The 23,422-nt window shown below is 42.7% G+C and overlaps 1 protein-coding gene across 1 annotated transcript in view; it reads right to left on the bottom strand.

Annotated features, from left to right (window-relative positions):
• Positions 1-13,757: 13,757 nt before the first annotated feature.
• The window catches only part of EML3 (EMAP like 3), a gene marked incomplete in the record, with an annotated part of 106,343 nt that continues 96,678 nt past the window's right edge, over positions 13,758-23,422 (bottom strand). The window contains 4 exon segments of the mRNA XM_056527536.1: positions 13,758-14,421; positions 15,112-15,242; positions 20,022-20,120; positions 21,599-21,686. Coding sequence (XP_056383511.1) covers positions 14,233-14,421; positions 15,112-15,242; positions 20,022-20,120; positions 21,599-21,686 — 507 coding nt within the window.

Below are 23,422 nucleotides of genomic sequence, written 5' to 3'. Positions count from 1 at the left end.
GGTGATATGAGGCCTCATTTTTTGCGCCATGATTTGTATTTTTTAGCAGTACCACTTTTGATTAGGTTTTACTTTTATAAAATTTTTATTAATTTTTGGAATAAAATGTGACAAAAAAGCAGCAATTTTGGACTTCAAATTTTTTTTTACGTTTACAAAGTTCACCTTACGGGATAATTAACAATATATTTTGATAGTTCAGATTTTTACGCACGCGGCGATACCAAATATGTGTATTAATTATTTTTTTTAACGCTTTTTTGGGGGTAAAATGGGAAAAACAGACGTTTTACTTTTTATTTGGGGGAGGGGATTTTTCCCTTTTTTTACTTTACATTTTTTTACTTTTTTTTTTTTACACTTTTTATGTCTCCATAGGGGACTATTCATAGCAATTAGTTGATTGCTAATACCATTCAGTGCTATGTAAAGGACACAGCACTGCTCAGTATTATCGGTCATCTTCTGCTCTGGTCTGCTCGATCTCAGACCAGAGCAGAAGACCGCGGGAGACGGCCGGAGCCAGGTGAGGGGACCTCCGGCCGCCATGCTGGATGATTGGATCTCCGCAGCAGTGCTGCGGGCGATCCGATCATCCATTCAAAGTACTGCACTGCCGCGATCTGTATTGATCACGGCATCTGAGGGGTTAATGGCAGACATCTGCGCGATCGTGGATGTCCGCCATTATCGGTGGGTTCCTTGCTGCTGATAGCAGCCGGGACCTGCTGCGCATGACGCGAGTATCGCTCCGGTGCTCGCGATCACGGTGGCGCGTAAATGTACGTCATGGTGCGTTAAGTACCACGTCACCATGACGTGCATTTACGTCCATTGTTGTTAAGGGGTTAATAATATAAGGGTGCATTCACATCACGATTTTACCATCCTACTTCTTCTCACGATTTTTAATTTTGAAATCAGACAAATCTGCGTCGTATTCATTGACTTCCATTCATTAATGATAGACAACAAATGCATCAGTTTTGATCCGCATTCGATTTTTCATGATTTAAGATCGGAGGTAAAATCGTGGTTGACCATGATTTTTCGTCCAGATTCTAAAGCTGATCGAAATCGTGTCCGATTTTTTAAAATATTGATGTCTATGTACATCGCATGGAATCGTGTGACTGTGCCATTCTATCAGATTAATCGCACACGATTTTACTGTACGCATGCGCAGTAGACTTCAAAACACAAACTTAACTTTATTGCCATTGGCCTACATATTAATTTTAAAAACAGGAATAGATTTTTATTGAAAATCGGATGGAATTTTCATCTGTACGATTTTTGGATACAATTTTAAAATCTGATACCCTGTTTCCCCAAAAATACACCCTACCCCAAAAATAAGCCCTAGCTGGATTATTGGGGTGGGCTGCAATATAAGCCCTACCCCGAAAATAAGACCTAGGGCCAGGGGTACTCAACTGGCGGAACGCGGTCCAGATCCGGACCGCCAATAATGCACCCGGTTTGCCCCTCTCCAAGCTGGATCCGGCACCCGTAATGTAAAAACGAAATGTGAATGCAGCCTTAACTGTATCAAAACGTGTGTACAAATTTTAATCCGTATACGGCTTGAAAAATTATGTCCAGTTGCATCCATTTTTTTAAGAAAAAAACGTATACGTTTTTAACTTTTTCACTTCATTATGAATAAAGTTTCACTTGTTTCATTGAAATTCCAAGAAAAAAAACTGTGCAAAGTCATAAACCGTATGGGGAAAACCGGATGGAACCGTACACACGGTTCTGTACAGTTCCAATTGACTCCCATGTAAAAAAAAAAAAAAAAAAAACGTATACGGTTTAATACGGTTTTTCACCCGGACCTAAAACCGTGGTAGACTACAGTTTTGGGTACGGGAATAAAAATGGCGAAACCGTACAGGATGCAAAATGGACACAACCCGATACATTATTTGGCATACGGTTTTCAAATAGAAAACGTAAACGGGAACTATATTGCAAAAACGTGGTGTGAACCCGGCCTTTGCCAGATTACTGTATTGTATCCGTTTTCAGTATCTGATAAAGGGGTACTCTAGACATCTTATCGCCTATCCCTAGCAGCGGGACCCCCGCGATCTCCCTGCTGCACCCGCCGTTCGTTTAGAGTGTTGGGTGCAGTCACAGAGGCTCGTGACGTCACGGCCGTGCCCCCTCAATGCAAGTCTATGGGAGGGGGCGTGACATCAGTCACGCCCCCTCCCATAGACTTGCATTGAGGGGGCATGACGGTGACGTCACAAGCCTCCGCGCCTCATCGCCAGTCATCCGGCACAGGGCGAAGTTCGCTCCGTGCACCGGATGTCTAGGGTGCTATAGCCGAGATTGTACGGGTCCCCACGATCAGACATCATATCTCCTATCCTTTAGATAGGGGATAAGATGTCTAGGGGCGGAGTACCCCTTTAACATATATGTTTTTACCTTAAAAGAAAAAAAAAACAATTTCTAAGTTTTCACGAACTAGGAACCTGCGCAGGACTGTTTTCCTAATCCCCCTCCCACCTACTCCCACTGGATTTCTGACCATTACCTCCCGCCCCCCTCAAGGTGTGGGTTCCACTTCCGCTGGATATGTGTCCAAATCCACCGGCTCCCTCAAACATTTTATCACAGCTTTTAGATATAGTACAACCCCCCCCCCCCCCCCCCCCCGCGGCATTTCGAAGGTTTGCGGGACCCTTTGTATGTTCTGTGACTGGTCATTACTGCCCACAAAAACCTCATTACCGCCCGCAGATTTTTTTTTATTGGGTCCCATGGGATCCCATTCCCAATGCAGACTCTATCAGGAACCCCCTTCCAAACTAATTGCTAGAACTAGAAGCCCAATATAAAAAAGGGTATTTACAAACTGGCTAGTGATCATTTTTATGATCTGATCCCGCACCTTTGTTTTGATGCTGCCAGGGCTTGTGGTGGGTGGGATTACCCATGTATAGGACTACAGTTCTTACGATTCTTCTCAATTCTTTAAAGGGGTATTCCAGGAATTTTTTTTATTTGACTATGCTACAGGGGCTGTAAAGTTAGTGTAGTTCATAATATAGTGTCTGTATCTGTGTGTAACGGTTTTCTCACAATTCTTCTGTGATTTTCACCCCAATATTTATTGTTACCAGCATACAAAATGACTGTTGTCTCAGATTTTTCCCAGGTTGCAATGCGGCCGAGACCTGACATCACTAGTCAGCTGATGACAGGAAGCCTGTCTGCTTCAATGGGTGGAGGGATCGCTTGGTGGGAGAGAGATCAATCTGCAACTAATGCAACAGCTGTAGGCACCCTGATTGAAAACCACAGGTCTTTTGAATGGATGCAGCTCATTTATGTTTCAATGGGCGGGGTGGCTGATTGATGTGTGGGAGGGAAGAAAATGGAATTATGGGATTTGTAGTCAAAAAAAGAAAAAATCAAACAGGAAATACCAGTTCACAAAAAGCTAGCCACAGTGTTCTGGTAATCTCACAACATAGCCATTCAGCCCCAAGACAAGTGCAGAGCCTTCCTAAGCATGTCCATTACTGTCTGCCAGGTACGTACTAAAATCACCTTATGGTGGAGAACCCCTTTAAGACATTTTCTCTGCTTACAGTTGCCTGAATACATCTCTATTACAGTTTGCAAGGTAGTGCTGTAAGGTAATCCATGTCTGCTATGCTGTTTCCCTCACTAGGCATCTGCTGCCCAGTATATGAAACCTGATCCCTGCAGCAACAGGTCAGGTATGGGAAACAGGGATGCGGAAAGATTAGAGTCTTTTGTGATATACTGTCTTGTGTCTTGTGGAATTGGGGGTGGGGGAGATTTATAAAGCTAGTATGCAACAGGTGTCAGATAGTTGTCAATGTGCAAACTTTACCCACAGTCACAGAATGGGCAGGAAGGGGGCACATGCTACATTTAATTCAATTCATGCTAGAAAACTAGTGTTAAAAGGGGACTCCACAGGAAAAAAAAAAAAAAATTTAAATCAAAAACTTAAACAGATTTGTAGATTAATTCTATTAAAAAATCTTAATCCCTCCAGTACTTATCAGCTGCTGTATACTACAGAGGAAGTTCTTTTCTTTTTGAATTTCCTTTCTGTCTGACCACAGTGCTCTCTGCTGACACCTCTGTCCATTTTAGGAATTGTACAGAGTAGGAGCAAATCCCCACAGCAAACCTCTACCGTTCCTGACAGTTCCTAAAATGGACAGGGGAGGCAGCAGAGATCACTGTGGTCAGACAGAAAGGAAATTCCTCTGGAGCATACAGCAGCTGATAAGTACTGGAAGGATTAAGATTTTTAAATAGAAGTAAATTACTAATCTGTTTAACTTTCTGGCAGCAGTTGATTAAAAAAAAAATTTTTTTTTCCTGTGGAGTACCCCTTTAAGTGTAGCTGAAATTTACACCAGCACAGAGCAAGCAGTACAGTGGTCCCTCAAGTTACAATATTAATTGGTTCTGGGACTACCATTGTATGTTGAAACCATTGTATGTTGAGACCATAACTCTATGGAAATCTGGTAATTGGTTCTGAAGCCCCAAAATGTCATCCAAAAATAGGAAAAAAAAGTGAGGATTAAAGAAAAATAAGTAGATAAGGCAAATCTTTACATATAAAAGTAATAAAGATCTTCTGGGAACTGTAAATCACTGTCTATGTCAGTGTTTCCCATGCAGGGAGCCTCCAGCTGTTGCAAAACTACAACTCCCAGCATGCCCGGACAGCTGGAGTTGTAGTTTTGCAACAGCTGGGGCCACCCTGCTTGGGAAACACTGGTCTATGTAGAGGACAGGAGCTTCTTCAGGGTCCTGTAAGTAAAAAAAAGTAATGGAGTCGCCCGCACCTGGTGTCCAAAGGAGCAGCTAACCCTGGTACAGGTAAAGAGTACAGAACATGTAATACCTCCCTGTACTGTAGGGGGCGCTACCAGACACCAGTCGGTGCATACGCTTCAGTAATACAGAGGTTTTACCAGTGAATGCCCATTTCGATTGGTCGGTTCTTCCGGTCATTGACACGTTTCACAGATCTGGACTGTCCGTAGCATTGTATGTTGAGTCTGGTTTCAACTTACGATGGTCCAGAAAGACCATTGTATGTTGAAACTATTGTATGTTGAGGCCATTGTAAGTTGAGGGATCACTGTAATTTCAAATCACAATGCATGGGCAGCTGCTGCAGTACCTGACTACCCTCATAGGGCATCAGTGAAATTGTAAATAACCCCCTCAAGTAACTTGGCTCCTGGCTCTTTAATCCCCTAAATAGCACGGTCAGTAGTGACCACGGCATTTACGTGGTAAGATGGTGCATGCTAATTGCTTATGGCCCTTTAGTCCCCTCGTGACACAATCAAAGGGAGCGATTCACTTATCTTGGCAGCAGATGTTGTACATCTTGGCAAAAATTAAAGGGGTACTCCACCCCTAGACATCTTATCCCCTATCCAAAGAATAGGGGATAAGATGTCTGATCGCAGGGGTCCCCACGATCTCACTGCTGCATCCGGTGTTCGTTTACAGCGTCAGGTGCAGCACCGGAGACTCATAATGTCATGACCACGCCCCCTCAATGCAAGTCTATGGGAGGGGGCGTGACGGCCGTCACGCCCCCTCCCATAGACTTGCATTGAGGGGGCATGGCCATGACGTCACAAGCCTTCACCTCGCATTGCCAGTCATGTGGCACGGAGCGAAGTTCGCGCCGTGCACCGGCTGTCTGGGGTGCTGCAGCAGTGGGACCCCCACGATCAGATATCTTATCCCCTATCCTTTGGATAGTGGATAAGATGTCTAGGGGTGGAGTACCCCTTTAACCTTTCCAATATACTTCATAAGAAAATGTTATCTCCTTTTGTATTAAAATCATGGCTTATAACAAAACACCACTAGGGGTCCCCATACCGTCTTGAACATAATCCTGTCCAGCAGCAGCATTATCTTTGTCCCAGCTGAAGCACAGTTAGGGACAAAGTCCAGGAAGTGAATTAGCACTCCTCTGTGCTCAGTCTCGTCCTATCAGACTGCAGCATGAAAACAGAGAGAAAGGGGGGTTACAGGGCAGCCTGCAATGATTGGATGTAGAGACACAGCACAGCAGACTCAGGGAGGAAGATGAGTCATGCAGAGTGAGGACACACCCCCTCCAGAGCACAGGATGACAAACTAAGTGAGAAGGTATTTGTGAATGAAATATAGATGGTAGACACAAAAAATATATGTACATGATTAGGTTCTGAGTAACATCAATTTTTTTGTGGTACATGACTGGTACTCTTTAAATAATATAAAAACATATACTGCAGTATATAGAAACTTTTGAGATGTCAGAGAGATATGACAAAGGTTTTGATCTGGCAGGGTCTCAGACCCCTACCAATCATTAGAAAGAGCTAAGAATCCGGGATTGAGGTATGCTACCATGCACTTCTCCCCGCTCATTCTAATGATTGGTGGGGGGTCTCAGCTCTGAGACCCTGACCGATCAAAACTTTGTACATCTTTTGTCTTATTATGTCACATAATATACGTTTTTATGAGATGCTTTAAGGTTCCTAGGACCTGGTGTGAAATGTTTATCGAGTCCTCACAGTTTTGCACTATTGTCTTTCACCATCGGGATCTTGGATTTGAAGCCAAGCACAACATCTGCATGTAGTCTGTATGTTCGCCCTGTGTTTGCGTGGGTTTCCTCCGGGTTCTTTGGTTTCCTTTCACACTCCAAAAATATACTAATAGGTTATTCAGCTTCCGGTGAAAAACCTTTTATTTTTTTATTTTTTAAATCAACTGGTGCCAGAAAGTTAAATGGGCACTGTCACCAACTTTATTTTTTGATAGGTTGTAGTACTTATGTACTACAACACATCTCTAATATACTTTTATTATTTGTTTTTTCATTAAAAAGGTTTAATTTACATTAAAAAAAACGGCTACTGAAAAAGGACTGATTTTGGAGTGGCAATCAGTCCTTTTTCAGTTAGGCTGCACTCGCTCCCTGCCTGTCAATCAGACAGGCGGGAGCAAGCCATTGGCTCCCCGGCCACTGGCTGGGAGGCCCCTCCTCCCGCACATCGCCGCCTCGTTGCCGCCGCTGTCCCTGCACGCCCGCTGCTGGACTCTGCAGTAACTGCAAGTGTAATGAGGGAATGGGGTATGCGGGGCGGGGGGGAGGAGGGAGCGGGCTATTGCCGTAGCGGGAGGGACGGGCGAGCTACCCTTTAAACAGATTTGTAAATTACTTCTATTAAAACATCTTAATCCTTCCAATACTTATTAGCTGCTGAATACTACGGAGGAAATTATTTTCTTTTTGGAACACAGAGCTCTCTGCTGACACCACTGTCCATTTTAGGAACTGTCCAGAGCAGCATATGTTTGCTATGGGGATTTTCTCCTACTCTGGACAGTTCTTAAAATGGACAGAGATGTCAGCAGAGAGCTCTGTTTTCCAAAAAGAAAATAATTTCCTCTGTAGTATTCAGCAGCTAATAAGTACTGGAAGGATTAAGATTTTTTATTTTTTTTTTTTAATAGAAGTAATTTACAAATCTGTTAAACTTTCTGGCACCAGTTGATTTAAAAAAATAAAAATAAAAAAAATAAAGTTTTCCATCAGAGTACCCCTTTTAAGAACTGGTAATTACTTATGTTGCAAAGTGCTAAGGAGATAATAAAACTGTACAAACATAACATACAATGCAAACAGTATAACCCTAGGACTAGTTACCTGGGTCCTGGCAGTGCAAAACTCATGACAGGTTCCCTTTAAGGTGTTGCCTGAACTGAATTTACATATAATGTGTGATATGAATAATGTGTTATTTTTTTCTACAGGTACGTTAGCTCCTGTGCCCACAATATCTACTGGATATACCATTAAAGGGGTACTACGGTGGAAATTTTTTTTAAAAACAATTGGTGCCAAATAGTGAAACAGATTTGTAAATTACTTCTATTAAAAAAATTCTAATCCTTCCAGTACCTATAAGCTGCTGAATACTACAGAGAAAATTATTTTCTTTTTGGATTTCTTTTCTGTCTGACCACAGTGCTCTCTGCTGACACCTCTGTCCATTTTAGGAACTGTCCAGAGCAGCATATGTTTGCTATGTGGATTTTCTCCTGCTCTGGACAGTTCCTGACATGGACAGAGGTATCAGCAGAGAGCACTGTGGACAGACAGAAAAGAAATCCAAAAAGGAAAGAATTTCTTGTAGTATACAGCAGCTAATAAGTACTGATAAGATTTTTTAATAGAAGTAATTTACAAATTTGTTTCACTTTCTGACACCAGTTAATAAAAAAATAAAAAATAAAAAAAAAGTTTTCCACCGGAGTACCCCTTTAAGAACACAACAGTTGAGTACAGGGTGTTTGTAGCTTTCGGCTGGTTGGTGCCAGTCAGTATGGCACATGACCATTGAGGGCATCAAATGGCTGACAGTATTTTTGAATACAACCCCTTTAACTTTGCATTCTTTAAATGACCTCTACAATTACAGTAAAAAGAACCGATAACATGGATCACACATACTACAATCCACCAACAGGTGGCGCTGCTAGTCAGATGGTGAATGTAGATTGTATTATGTGTCTCCACTAGGTGCCATACTACAGCCGCGAAACTGAACAATGAACATTCCAGCTGAACTTCTATATAAAATTATAGGCACATTGATATCTACCAGGGACCATATTAACGTGAGGACCCGGTGGTACGTCACAAACACTTTGGGGGTCATTTATCAACACCCAAATCAGCCTATATATATGAAAAGTGGCAGCGCACCGTGCGCACCACCTTAACGATGCGACCTTTTCTGGCACATATGGCCAGTGGGCGCAGTGTACTAGGTGCACAGTTTACATCCTGCTTTATGACGTGTAACATGTTAATAAATGGCCCCCCTTTCTGTTTGCATGTGCACCAAAATAAAGTCACATATTTGAGTTACAGCAAGCTTAAAGGGGTATTCCAGGAAAAAAACATTTTTTTATATATCAACTGGCTCCAGAAAGTTAAACAGATTTGTAAATTACTTCTATTAAAAAATCTTAATCCTTTCAGTACTTATGAGCTGCTGAAGTTAAGGTTGTTCTTTTCTGTCTAAGTCCTCTCTGATGACACCTGTCTCGGGAACCGCCCAGTTTAGAAGCAAATCCCCATAGCAAACCTCTTCTAAACTGGGCGTTTCCCGAGACAGGTGTCATCAGAGAGGACTTAGACAGAAAAGAACAACCTTAACTTCAGAAGCTCATAAGTACTGAAAGGATTAAGATTTTTTTAATAGAAGTAATTTACAAATCTGTTTGACTTTCTGGAGCCAGTTGATATATATAAAAAAGTTTTTTCCTGGAATACCCCTTTAAAGGGGTACTCCAGCCCTATCCTTTGGATAAGGGATAAGATGCCTGATTGCGGGGGTCCCGATCGCCCTGCTGCACGCAGCGTTCGCTCAGAGCGTCGGGTGCAGTGCTGGAGGCTCGTGACATCACGGACACGCCCCTTCAATGGAAGTCTATGGGGGCCGTCACGCCCCCTCCCATAGACTTGCATTGAGGGGGCATGGCCATGATATTACGAGTGGGGCATGACCATGGAAAAAAAAAAAAAAAAAAGGTGTATGCCAGGGAAAATTTTCGTTTTTTTATATCAACTGGCTCCAGAAAGTGAAACGGATTTGTAGATTACTTCTATTAAAAAATCTTAAACCTTCCAATAATTATCAGCTGCTGAAGTTGAGTTGTTCTTTTCTGTCTGGAAACAGTGCTCTCTGCTGACATCTCTAGTGGTCTCGGGAACTGCACAGAGTAGAAGAGGTTTGCTATGGGGATTTGCTTCTATTCTGGACAGTTCCCGAGACAGGTGTCATCAGAGAGCACTTAGACAGAACAACTCAACTTCTGCAGCTCGTAAGTACTGAAAGGATTAAAATTTTTAATAGAAGTAATTTACAAATCTGTTTAACTTTCAGGAGCCAGTTGATATATAAAAGATTTTTTTTTTTGCTGGATTAACCCTTTAAGGGGTTTACTAATGCCATTTACTTCCCATATATTTATTTCTAAAATATATTTTCAAGTCACATGGATATATTTGCTATACAGACGCCAAATTTTTTGAATGAGTATTTTTAAAATGAACATGTTTACACACTAATAAAGACACTGCATATTTCATCATTCACTTATAAAGCTATTTAATAAAAATATATCATATAAACTGTAGGACAGTTGTTGAGACATATACCTTTATATACATAGGGATCATAAGAAAGTGCTTCAGAGCAGTGTTTCTCAACCAGGGCGCCTCCAGCAGTTGCAAAACTACAACTCCCAACATGCCCGGACAGCCAAAGGCTGTCCGGGCATGCTGGGAGTTGTAGTTCTGCAACAGCTGGAGGCACCCTGGTTTGGAAACACTGGCTTCAGAGGGTGGTAAGAGGGAAGGTGCACTATAGAAGCTTGGGGTGTACGGATCTAAGGCACGTGGCTCTCCACTCAGCAGGGCGGCTCTCGTGTTAGGTTTGTGGCTCGGTGTCAGCATTGTTTGCATGGAATGAGATATTATGGAATAGAAAGCTTCATGTATGTTTCAGGATTGTCTACAGTGTAAGGTTTGGTAGTAGCATTTCATATAAATCAGGGATTCTGTCTTTAAAGAAGCACTCCAGCATATTTTTTATTTTTTTTTCATTTTAACTAGTGCAGCAACTAGTTGTATTATAGAGTAATATAGAGGCCTTTGTGTATAACGATGTTAGTATTTATTATTCTTTAAAGGGGTATTCCAGGTAAAAACTTTTTTCTATATATCAACTGGCTCCAGAAAGTGAAACAGATTTGCAAATTACTTCTATAAAAAAAAAAAATATATTAATCCTTCCAATAATTATCAGCTGCTGAAGTTGAGTTGTTCTTTTCTGTCTGGCAACAGTGCTCTCTGCTGACATCTCTGCTTGTCTCGGGAACGGCACAGAGTAGAAGAGGTTCGCTATGGGGATTTGCTTCTACTCTGGACAGTTCCTGAGACAGGTGTCATCAGAGAGCACTTAGACAGAAAAGAACAACTCAACTTCAGCAGCACGCAAGTACTGAAAGGATTAAGATTTTCTAATAGAAGTAATTTACAAAATCTGTTTTACTTTCTGGAGCCAGTTGATATAATAAAAATATAAGTTTTTTTCCTGGATAACCCCTTTAATTACAAAAAGCCAAATAAATGGCCACAAAATACCCTATTTTTTTTTTTACTAACCACTAAATGTGTAAATATAAAATGGTTTATACTTTATTGAAACAGAAAAGTGACACACATTTAAAAACCCAGAGCGCTCTACTTTGGTAGGGTGTATTGTCTGTGTTATCACAGCCACGTATACCGTTCATGCAGGAGGAGACACGCGTGCGCACAATTACGCAGGAAAGCCGAAATGCCTAAGTCCATGCACATCTCGGCACGGCGCACGGACTTATGAGCATGCGCATTTATGCACTGACATCGGGACTTGGAGACAAGTCCGTGCGCAGCTTATAATCGTGCAGCCTGTCAAATGACAGACTAGATACGCCAGTGGTAACATCCAATTACATGATTACAAGGGGCAGCAGAGGATTTGCGATCTGTTATCTGCTTGGCCATAGGTGGAACTGGCTATCAATCTATTTGTATGGAATATCTATGTTTGGAGGTTTGAATAGAAAGGTTGCTATAGGCCACTTTTGATGGGATGACGACATGATGGGAGCTTATTTAAACCCCCTGCACTGTGTTTTCAGTGCCATTGCCCCTAGCCTCTTGATAAAGCCACATCTAGTGGCGAAACGTCGAGGGGGGGCTTTGTGTTTGGTATTTTAACTTCAGCAGCTCTATGACTCTCATTAAGAATAAGTAGTTTGCTCTAAACATAAGAGCACAACATGTAGCTACCATTCAGTGACACTTTACAGCCAGACGTGGCTGTGATAACACAGACAATACTGCCTACCAAAGAGTATAGTGCTCTGGGTTTTTTAATGTGTGTCACTTTTCTGTTTCAATAAAGTAAACACCATTTTATATTTAGTTATTTAGTGGTTGGTAAAAAATAGGGTCTTTTCTGGCCATTTATTTGGATTTTTGTAATTAAAGTTGTTATTACCTTCCAACCATTGGTCTCTTTAAGATTAAATAGTATTTATTATAGGGCTCACCTAATGCAGTCTCTATTTTCCAGAGACAGAGGAGGCAGAGTCTTATCACTGCACTTGCTCTAAGTAGATGTAGCAAGTGACAGGTCAGTGACGTAAAACTTCTGTCCCCTAACTCAAACTACAGAGTCTCAGTGTATTTCTCTGAGATGCAGCTTCAGCCAGTCTCCTTGTGATTGGTCACTTCCTGTCAGCCCTTACAAGCAGAAGAATGGGGATACACTAGAGCATTTGCACACAGCATATAGTAGAAAAAAAAACTGTATGAGTAAAGGGAGTTGTATAACTACAGCTAAACGCTGTATGACCTCATCTACTATATGACTGCTCTCCTGGACCATTAGATAAGGCAGACATAATTTCTTCAGCAGCACTGTGAATGGTGGTGGAACAAACAGAGGAATAAGGTGGGTGGGACCAGGAGGATCTGATGGGTGGTGATGTAATCCTGTAGTTTACAAGAAGTCAACCACACAGTGGAGTCATGAGTGGGATCACATGACCTAGCTGCCATACTGAAAAGGCTCAATGTATATGGACGCAGCTGAGCCAGGATAAAATAAATTACACTGCAGGAATATTGTTGGCTGATTAGCATTAAACATACCAAAAAATGCCACAGTGCTTCTTTAGGTAACATGTTGTGGACGGTAACATTTTGTGGACATGTCACCTAACCATAATACCTATAATATATATATATATATATATATATATATATATATATATATAAATTCTCTTTTCCTTCACTTTTCTAAAAAGCTGGAGGCTTTCCCTAAGACAGTATATGAGGCACATTGTGAATTTGTTACTGCAGTATTATGTGTGTTTGTGCTTCAGTAGTTAAGACTGGGTTAAAACCTATGGCTCAGTCTTGAGCAGTATAGCAGTTTAAAGGGGGTTGTCCGACTGACTAAGTAAAGTGTGTTCCAGCTGGGGCTGGGCTAAAACAACAAAACAAAAAAAGCCAACAACTTTCCTTTTACTGACCTTCACCGACCCCTTACACATGCGTCTTAGTACCGGATGAGCACTACTTTCTGATTTCGTATCAACATACAGAAAGTGTCCGCTCAGCCATTCGCTGCCCAGGTGGGTCACCAATGAGCGGGAGCGTCCTGTAATTGAAGGTGTACTCCCGTGGAAAACTTTTTCATTTAAATCAACTGGTGCCAGAAAGTTATTCAAATTTGTAAATCACTTCTATTAAAAAATCTTAATCCTCCCAGTACTTTTAATGGGCTGTATACTAAAGAGAAATCTGAAAAAGAAATGCATTTCCTCTGATGTCATGACCACAGTGCTCTCTGCTGACCTCTGCTGTCCATTTTAGGAATTGTCTAGAGCAGGAGAAAATCCCCATAGCAAACATATGCTGCTCTGGACAGTTCCTAAAATGGACAGCAGAGATCAGCAGGGAGCACTGTGGTCATGACATCAGAGGAAATGCATTTCTTTTTTGGATTTCTCTTTAGTATACAGCCCCTAAAAAGTACTGGAAGGATTTAGATTTTTTAATAGAAGTGATTTACAAATCTGTTTAACTTTATGGCACCAGTTGATTTAAAAAAAAAAAAGTTTTCCACAGGAGTACTCCTTTAAGACACACTGCTCAACTGGGAGCGGGCACTGTCTGGACCCACGAGGCAGGGATCAGTGCAGATGAGTGAAAGTATTTTTTTCATTTTAAGCATAGCCCCAACTCAGACACACACCTTTAATTGGATGGCCCCTTTAAGGGAATATAAAGGAAATGTCATCAGCTTAAAGCAGGTCCACTAGCATGTCTGAAACTACTCGCTGCGTTGTACCGTATTAACATTTCTGATTTTGTGCCATTGACCGCAGGCTGTTGTCTTGGCACCATTGCCAATAGGTACTTGCATGAAGTGGGCTCGGCGTTACCCTATATGACATTATTGAGTAAGGCAACAATGGCAGATACAATGGCTGTGAAAGTCAAGACCGATATGTTTCTTTTTGTTCACCAAGTAGTTCTTCCAAGTCCTGTGAATTAGGAGATATCACTCAGTGGGCAGCGTCTATTGAGGAGGTGGAGGACACTGACTGGCTGCGAGGAATATTGCCAGATTTCACAACCCTCCATTGAAAAACGCTAGCATCCTTTCCACCCAACGAAATGAGATAATTATCATCGTGAGTGAAGCGTACGTTGGTCACATGACTTCCATGACCGGAATAGACATGGCTTGGTGCCTATTGGAGAAACAAATGTCACATACATCAATTACAGAGAGTTCACATTATATTACAATGGTAATAATAGTATTATATAACCACTATAAGGCTGCATTCACATATCGTTCTTGCAAAACGGCTCCCGTATCAGGTTTTTTTGTAAAAAAACGTATGTCTCAAAACCGGACCGAACCGTATAGACCTCTACACGGTTTGAAAATGGATGTCCAGTTGCATACGGTTTAATAAGTTTTGGGGGGAAAAAACGGATACAGTTTTATGTTTGTCCTTAATTAAATAAAGTTCTTCTTGTTCTATTTGTGGGAAAAACTTTTGGCGTGCACTGTGCATGTGCAAACTGCAAAACCGTATTGTGCAAACCGGATGGAACCGTACGCACATACGGTTTTTACCACCATTTAAAAAAAAAAAAAAAAAAAAAAACGTATACGGGTTGTATCCGGTTTTTCACCCGAACATAAAACTGTAGCAGACTACGGTTTTGGAGACGGGAAAAAAACGGATAAAACCGTAAATGTTGCAAAACGTACACAACTGGATGCTAGGGATGGCATACGGTTTTCTATGAAATGTCTATACATACGGTTTGCAATAAGGTTCTAAACATTTTTTTCACTGAAACCGGATACGGGAACCACATTGCAAAAACGAGATGTGAATGCAGCCTAACACAGGCAGGCTTCTTACCTTAGGCTTGTTACAAGGATAGCGAAAGAGATGGACTTTACAGAAATCATCTGCAACCGAGATCATGGTCATCCCATGGGAGCGGGCGAGAGCGTTAATATCTGTCCCATCAGATCCTTCCGGCCAAACCCCTGTAACAAACACAAGGAAACTATTTACTGTCCTCTCCTATAGATTGTCAATGTTACACATTATGGGCTAAGTTCACATCATCGCTGATCTCCGTCCCGTTCAGCTCTTTTTTTTTGGGCCCTGAAAAGGTTGGAGCACAACTGTCATCGTTGGTTCCTGACATATCCCATTGATTGGGGGGGTTAGAGGTGAAAAATTCTGAAAATGAATTTTTTTTTTTTCTCTTCCGTCTTTTCGTGATCGATTTTTCGCTCATCTGAACAGGGCTTTAATGTTAAGGCCCCATTCACATGACCGCTGAGCGGAGCTCAGCGGTCATGTGAATGGGGCCTTACCATCATGTGAATGGGGCCTTACCATCATGTGAATGGGGCCTTACCATCATGTGAATGGGGCCTTACCATCATGTGAAGGGGGCCTTACCATCATGTGAATGGGGCCTTACCATCATGTGAATGGGGCCTTACCATCATGTGAATGGGGCCTTACCATCATGTGAATGGGGCCTTACCATCATGTGAAGGGGGCCTTACCATCATGTGAAGGGAGCCTTACCATCATGTGAAGGGGGCCTTACCATCATGTGAAGGGGGCCTTACCATCATGTGAAGGGGGCCTTACCATCATGTGAAGGGGGCCTTACCATCATGTGAAGGGGGCCTTACCATCATGTGAAGGGGGCCTTACCATCATGTGAAGGGGGCCTTACCATCATGTGAATGGGGCCTTACCATTATGTGAATGGGGCCTTACCATTATGTGAATGGGGCCTTACCATTATGTGAATGGGGCCTTACCATCATGTGAAGGGGGCCTTACCATCATGTGAAGGGGGCCTTACCATCATGTGAAGGGGGCCTTACCATCATGTGAATGGGGCCTTACCATCATGTGAATGGGGCCTTACCATCATGTGAATGGGGCCTTACCATCATGTGAAGGGGGCCTTACCATCATGTGAATGGGGCCTTACCATCATGTGAATGGGGCCTTACCATCATGTGAAGGGGGCCTTACCATCATGTGAAGGGGGCCTTACCATCATGTGAAGGGGGCCTTACCATCATGTGAAGGGGGCCTTACCATCATGTGAATGGGGCCTTACCATTATGTGAATGGGGCCTTACCATTATGTGAATGGGGCCTTACCATTATGTGAAGGGGGCCTTACCATCATGTGAATGGGGCCTTACCATTATGTGAAGGGGGCCTTACCATTATGTGAAGGGGGCCTTACCATTATGTGAAGGGTCACATTGGGGGGTACGTTCCAAAATTTACAATAAGGAAAAACTCTAATGTTATAAACCCAGCCGCTCTTTTTAGTTCTGAGTATGGTGTGATAATACACGAGATGGAGTTTAAAATCAGACTTCAGATTGCTGTTCATTGCCGTCTATAAATCATTCAATTGAATTGTCTCTGGAGTGCAGAAGGGTATAGTTACACATGGCAGAGTTTTTCCAAAAAAATATTAGGCTGAATATCAGTTTCATTCATCTATATAGACCAATGACGTCCCAAATATGCTGTATGCGAGACCAGAGACGATGCAGGCCATCGAGCAAGTTAAGGCCACGCAGCCTGCTCACAGTAGCAAAAGCAACATGCTACCTAGTGTTGTCATGTGGAAAAATTAGGCTACTTTCACACTACCGTTGCGTCCCATCGAGAACGGATATTATGTTCCCGATGGATCCCATTATAGTCAATGGGGTCCGTCGGGCGCGCCGTTGTTTTGGTTTGTAGCGGGAGAAAAAGACGGTGCTTGCCGTATTTTTTCTCCCACTATTCTCCCCGGGTTCCCTGACGGCCATCACACTGCTGTGGCATTGTGAAAGGGGCCTTACATTGATTTGGGAAAAGAGCCAGCAGTACAGCCATTTCTTCGAGCGGTCCCAGGAGCGGGTTTTGAAGATGACAACGCCAGGCCGCTTATTAGCAGCCTTTGTGGCCTAAACGTGCTACTATGGCCTGCAGTGTCTCAGCACTTCTGGGAAGCCATTGGCCGTCAATTAAAAAGGAAGCTGCCAGAGGTGGATCTTTTTGATTTTCTTGCCCTGATGCATTCTGCATGGCAGAATATTCCTTATACAAGGATTTAGAACCTCATCGATAGCAAGAATTGACAGGTGTGTAACTTTATTTCTGCCAGTAGGGTATACAAAAAAGAAGGTTGCAGCAGCACTATTGGTCAAAAAAATGGAGGCTCTTAGCGCATTTTTTGATCAAAACTTGTCCCCCATCCACCACGCGGAGGTGGCCTCACTGGGCATATCACTTATTCAGAGGCCATATGCCCAGCAGAGGTGAGTGAAATGAGTGTTCGGGTCCCATCCGAAATGAGGCCACCTCCGCGTGGTGGATGGGGGACACGTTTTGATCAAAAAGTGCGCTAAGAGCCTCCATTTTTTGACCAAGAGTGCTGCTGCAACCTTCTTTTTTATATACTTTGTATTTGCCACAGCAGCGTGCACCCGTGTATTACGTAGTTGTGCTGGCTATTTTTCTTTTAGTTTTTTTCTGCCAGTAGGGTTCATACTCGATACTGAAAAATCAAGATGTTTTGAATATTTTATTTCCATTTTTTCATAATTTTCATATCATTAAAGCAGTGATTTCCAAACAGTGTGCTGGGAGTTGTAGTTTTGGAGACACACTGTTTGGAAAACACTGCATTAAAGGGTCACCGGCACTAACCTGAATGTTCAGTTAAATCGTGCGGATGACCCTGTTCCTAACGCTTATTGGACAAAAATTTGTGTAATCATTTTAGAGATATCAATCTTGTTGCGAACATAGTAATTTCTTACGTGCCCTGGAGGCGGACTGCTGTGCTTTGTGCAATGGTTTCTCCCACCCACTCTGGCCGATACCCCCCCAACATAGGTTGATAACCCTGCCCCTCCATAAATATTCATACCCTCTTCCTTAGCATGTCCCTGAAGGGTGCAGAGTTATTGCCGGAGTGGGTGGGACAAAGCATTGCTCATACAGCAGCAGCCCGTCTTTATTGCACTTCAGAAGAAATTCCCATATTAGTGCGGGTGACCCCTTTTCTATCTACTTGTATATTCAGGTAAGTGCAGGTGACCATTTTTCTATATACCTTTATATTCAGGTTAGTGCTGGTGACCCTTTTTCTATATACCTTTATATTCAGGATAGAGCAGGTGATCCTTTTTCTATATACCTTTATATTCAGGTTAGTGCGGGTGACCCTTTTTCTATATACCTGTATATTCAGGATAGTGCGGGTGACCCTTTTTCTATCTACCTGTATATTCAGGATCGTGCGGATGACCCTTTTTCTATATACCTTTATATTCAGGATAGTGCGGGTGACCATTTTTCTATATACCTTTATATTCAGGATAGTGCGGGTGACCCTTTCTCTATATACCTGTATATTCAGGATAGTGCGGGTGACCCTTTCTCTATATACCTTTATATTCAGGTTAGTGCGGGTGACCCTTTCTCTATATACCTGTATATTCAGGATAGTGCGGATGACCCTTTTTCTATATACCTGTATATTCAGGATAGTGCGGGTGACCATTTTTCTATATACCTTTATATTCAGGTTAGTGCGGGTGACCCTTTCTCTATATACCTGTATATTCAGGATAGTGCGGGTGACCCTTTTTCTATATACCTTTATATTCAGGATAGTGCTGGTGACCCTTTCTCTATATACCTGTATATTCAGGATAGTGCGGATGACCCTTTTTCTATATACCTTTATATTCAGGATAATGCTGGTGACCCTTTCTCTATATACCTGTATATTCAGGATAGTGCTGGTGACCCTTTTTCTATATACCTTTATATTCAGGATAGTGCTGGTGACCCTTTCTCTATATACCTGTATATTCAGGATAGTGCTGGTGACCCTTTTTCTATATACCTTTATATTCAGGATAGTGCTGGAGACCCTTTTTCTATATACCTTTATATTCAGGATAGTGCTGGTGACCCTTTTTCTATATACCTTTATATTCAGGATAGTGTGGGTGACCCTTTTTCTATATACCTGTATATTCAGGATAGTGCTGGTGACCCTTTTTCTATATACCTTTATATTCAGGATAGTGCTGGAGACCCCTTTTCTATATACCTTTATATTCAGGATAGTGCTGGTGACCCTTTTTCTATATACCTTTATATTCAGGATAGTGCTGGTGACCCTTTTTCTATATACCTTTATATTCAGGTTAGTGCTGGTGACCCTTTTTCTATATACCTTTATATTCAGGATAGTGCTGGTGACCCTTTCTCTATATACCTTTATATTCAGGATAGTGCTGGTGACCCTTTTTCTATCTACCTGTATATTAAGGTTAGTTGGGGTGACCCTTTTTCTATATACCTTTATATTCAGGATAGTGCAAGTGACCCTTTTTCTATCTACCTGTATATTCAGGATAGCGCGGGTGACCCTTTTTCTGTATACCTTTATATTAAGGTTAGTGCGGGTGACCCTTTTCTATATACCTGTATATTCAGGTTAGTGCGGGAGACCCTTTTCTATATACCTGTATATTCAGGTTAGTGCGGGTGACCCTTTTTCTATCTACCTGTATATTCAGGTTAGTGCGGGTGACCCTTTTTCTATATACCTGTATATTCAGGTTAGTGCGGGTGACCCTTTCTCTATATACCTGTATATTCAGGTTAGTGCGGGTGACCTTGCTGTGATTTCCATAATGACATAACGTTTCCGTCTTGGTGTTGCAATTTCATTCGAGGAGTGTACATTTTCAGCAATCGTCACTTACCAAAAACATGGTATCCCAGTACACATGTGTATGTCGCCCACTCGCGGTCTTTGTTTTTATATCGATTTCGGAGAAGTTTGCAGCCTCCAGTGATATCCCCTAAATAGGATAAAAAGAAAGAAAAATTCAGATTGTGAAAAGCAGTCACACAAAATATGTGAAATCTCTTACAATGAAAAACCTGTAGTAAAAGTTGGTGTATATTACTATATAAAAGTGTTTCCCAACCAGGGTGCCTCCAGCTGTTGCAAAACTACAACTCCCAGCTATGTATTGACATCTTTACAGATTTTACACAACCTTATATAGCAGTGTTTCCCAACCAGGGTGCCTCCAGCTGTTGCAAAACTACAACTCCCAGCATGCCCGGACAGCCTTTGGCTGTCCGGGCATGCTGGGAGTTGTAGTTTTCACACATCTCCCCCACCATCAGGCCCCCCACCTTCTAAGACCTTCTAAGCCATATAACAAACTGAGATGGCACACACCACTGCAGCTGATTGGCAGTCACTGCCAAGATGAGAACATTTCGGAAGGTAAAGGGCCCGATCTTTCTGCTGAAAGAGGCCCTGTTCTGGAGATCGTGGGTGGTCCCAGAGTTCAGACTTCCCCTGAATCAGACACTTAAAGGGGTACTCCAGTGGAATTTTTTTTTTTTTTTTTTTTTTTTATAATCAACTGGTGCCAGAAAGTTAAACAGATTTGTAAATTACTTCTATTTAAAAAATCTTAATCCTTTCAGTACTTATCATCTGCTGTATGCTGCAGGGGAAGTTGTGTTCTTTTCTGTCTGACCACAGTGCTCTCTGCTGACACCTCTGTCCATGTCAGGAACTGTCCAGAGCAGGAGAGGTTTGCTATGGTGATTTGCTCCTACTCTGGACAGTTCCAGACATGGTCAGAGGTGTCAGCAGAGAGCATTGTGATCATACTGGAAAGAACTACACAACTTCCTCCGAAGAATACAGCAGCTGATAAGTACTGGAAGGATTAAGATTTTTAAATAGAAGTAATTTACAAATTTATTTAACTTTTTGGCACCAGTTGATTTAAAAAAAAATCAAAAATAAAGTTTTACACCGGAGTACCCCTTATTTTGTGGATATCGGATAAGTTTCTTTCACTGGATAACACCTTAAAGGGATACTCCGGCCCTACGACGCCATCACGCCCCCTCCCATAGACTTGCACAGCGGGGACGGGGGGTGACGTCACACGGGGGGCTGAGTCGCGACATCACGATACTCCGGCCCCGTGGTCGGCACCCGGCAGTTTGTGACCTGGCAGCGCGGCATGCAGCTCAAAGAGGTGGGTGCCGAATGCAAGATTGCTGAACCCCCGCGGTCAGACATCTTATCCCCTATTCTTTGGATAGGGGATAAGATGCCTTAGGGCCGGAGTACCCCTTTAAAGTTTAGGTAACTAGGCATAAAGAAGCCCACAAGCAACAATAAGGAAGTTACTAGCAACACAACATAAAAAGTGTAAAAACCTCCCTTAATTTCTGTCTTTATACACTTTATATATCAATGTTACCTGAAAAATGTAAATTATTGGTAAGATTGACAAATACTCACAGTATAGTATCTCATAGTCTCCAGAGTTTGACATGATGTAATTTCCATCTTTGGACCAGTCCAAATGTGTGATAAAGCTAGAGTGTCCCTATAGTGATAAAGGGAAAAAAAAAGTCACTTACTATACTAAATCATGGAGAGTAAAGAAACTACAGTGTCTATTTGTTCCAGGATGGGATGAGCATTTTAACTTAAACACTAGGGGTGTGAATCGCCAAGAATTTGGCGATTCGATTCGAATCGCGATACCAGTGTGGCGATTCGATATATCCCGATATATCGCGATACCGTCTAGGTGACGATACATCGCGATATATCGCGATATATCGCCCACCTGGGAGCATTCATAGATCCCAATAGACGCCGCTGTCAGCTTTGACAGCGGCGATCTAGTACTCCGGTGCTCACTTTTCTCATGTTATCCCGTCCGGGCTGCAAAATAAAATAAAACGCACTTTATCTTACCTGCCAACGAGCCCGCGGAGCTCCGGTACAGTCCGGTACAGGTGTTCGGTCCCCGGGCTGTATTCTTCTTACTTCCTGTTAGTCCGGCACGTCACATGGAGCTTCAGCCTATCACCAGCCGCAGCGATGTCCCGCCTCCGCTGGTGATAGGCTGAAGCTCCATGTGACGTGCCGGACTAACAGGAAGTAAGAAGAATACAGCCCGGGGACCGAACACCTGTACCGGAGCTCCGCGGGCTCGTGCCGACCCCCGCAGCCCGCACCCAGCGTTCGGAACTTAATGTTCCGAGCACTGGGGCAGTGGATTACCCCATTAAAGGGGTAAAGATAGACAAGTGCTCCCATAGAAAGTCCAGTCTGTTCAATGCCACTAAATTCAGAGTCTTCTTCAAGACATTAAGGGGGGGGGGGGGGGTAACAGCGGCCAAATCCCCACGATTAGACACTGATCCCTTATCCTGGGCATAGGGGGTCATAGTCTATGGTGGTAAAACTGTTTTAAGACTATAACTCTGGAAAACTAGTTATTGGTTCTGAAGCCCTCAGTATGTCCTCCTAAAATAGGAAAAAAATAAAATAAAATAATAATAAGATTAATGAAGTGTGCAACAAATTAATCAACAAAGTGCTGACATTTATGATGGATCGAGGTTTTTCTTGCAACAATAACACAACACCTGGCCATCCCGCATGGTAAGGGCTCATTCGCACTACGGAATCTCTACTCGGAGATAATTCGTATTTGGGGAGGGGGGGGGGGGGGGTCGCAAACGCAAAAAAGGCCAGCGCTAGGACGATTTGGAGGCAGGATTACAGAAACAATGCCACTGTGTTCTGCTGTTTTCATAACTCCCACAGAAGCCAAAGGATAGGGGATAAGTTATAGATCGCGGGAGGTCTGACTGCTGGGACCCCCTTGATCTCCAGGGCACTCTGCTGGAAGGGGGCGTGACGACCCCCCGCACGCAGTGGCGGACGACACGCCCCATCCATGTATCCCATAGAGTTACATGGAGGGGGTGTGTTGGTCACATCTTCCTGCGGGGGTCTTAACGGTCACTTCCAGGAGATCCCGTTCAGGAGATCGCGGGGGGTCCCAGCGGTCGGATCCCCCGCGATCTATAACTTATCCCATATGCTTTGGATAGGGGATAAGTTATGTTTCACTGAACTACTCCTTTAAAGGGGTACTCTGGTGGAAACCTTTTTTTTTTATCAACTGGGGCCAGAAAGTTAAACAGATTTGTAAATTACTTCTATTAAAAAATCTTAATCCTTCCAGTACTTATTAGCTGCTGAATACTACAGAGGAAATTATTTTCTTTATGGAACACAGAGCTGTCTGCTGACATCATGACC

This window comes from Hyla sarda, chromosome 6 (assembly GCF_029499605.1).
Source record: "Hyla sarda isolate aHylSar1 chromosome 6, aHylSar1.hap1, whole genome shotgun sequence".
NCBI classification, from domain to species: Eukaryota; Metazoa; Chordata; class Amphibia; order Anura; family Hylidae; genus Hyla; species Hyla sarda.
The sequence above is the reverse complement of the archived record's forward strand: the minus strand, read 5'-3'. Positions and strand labels throughout refer to the sequence as shown.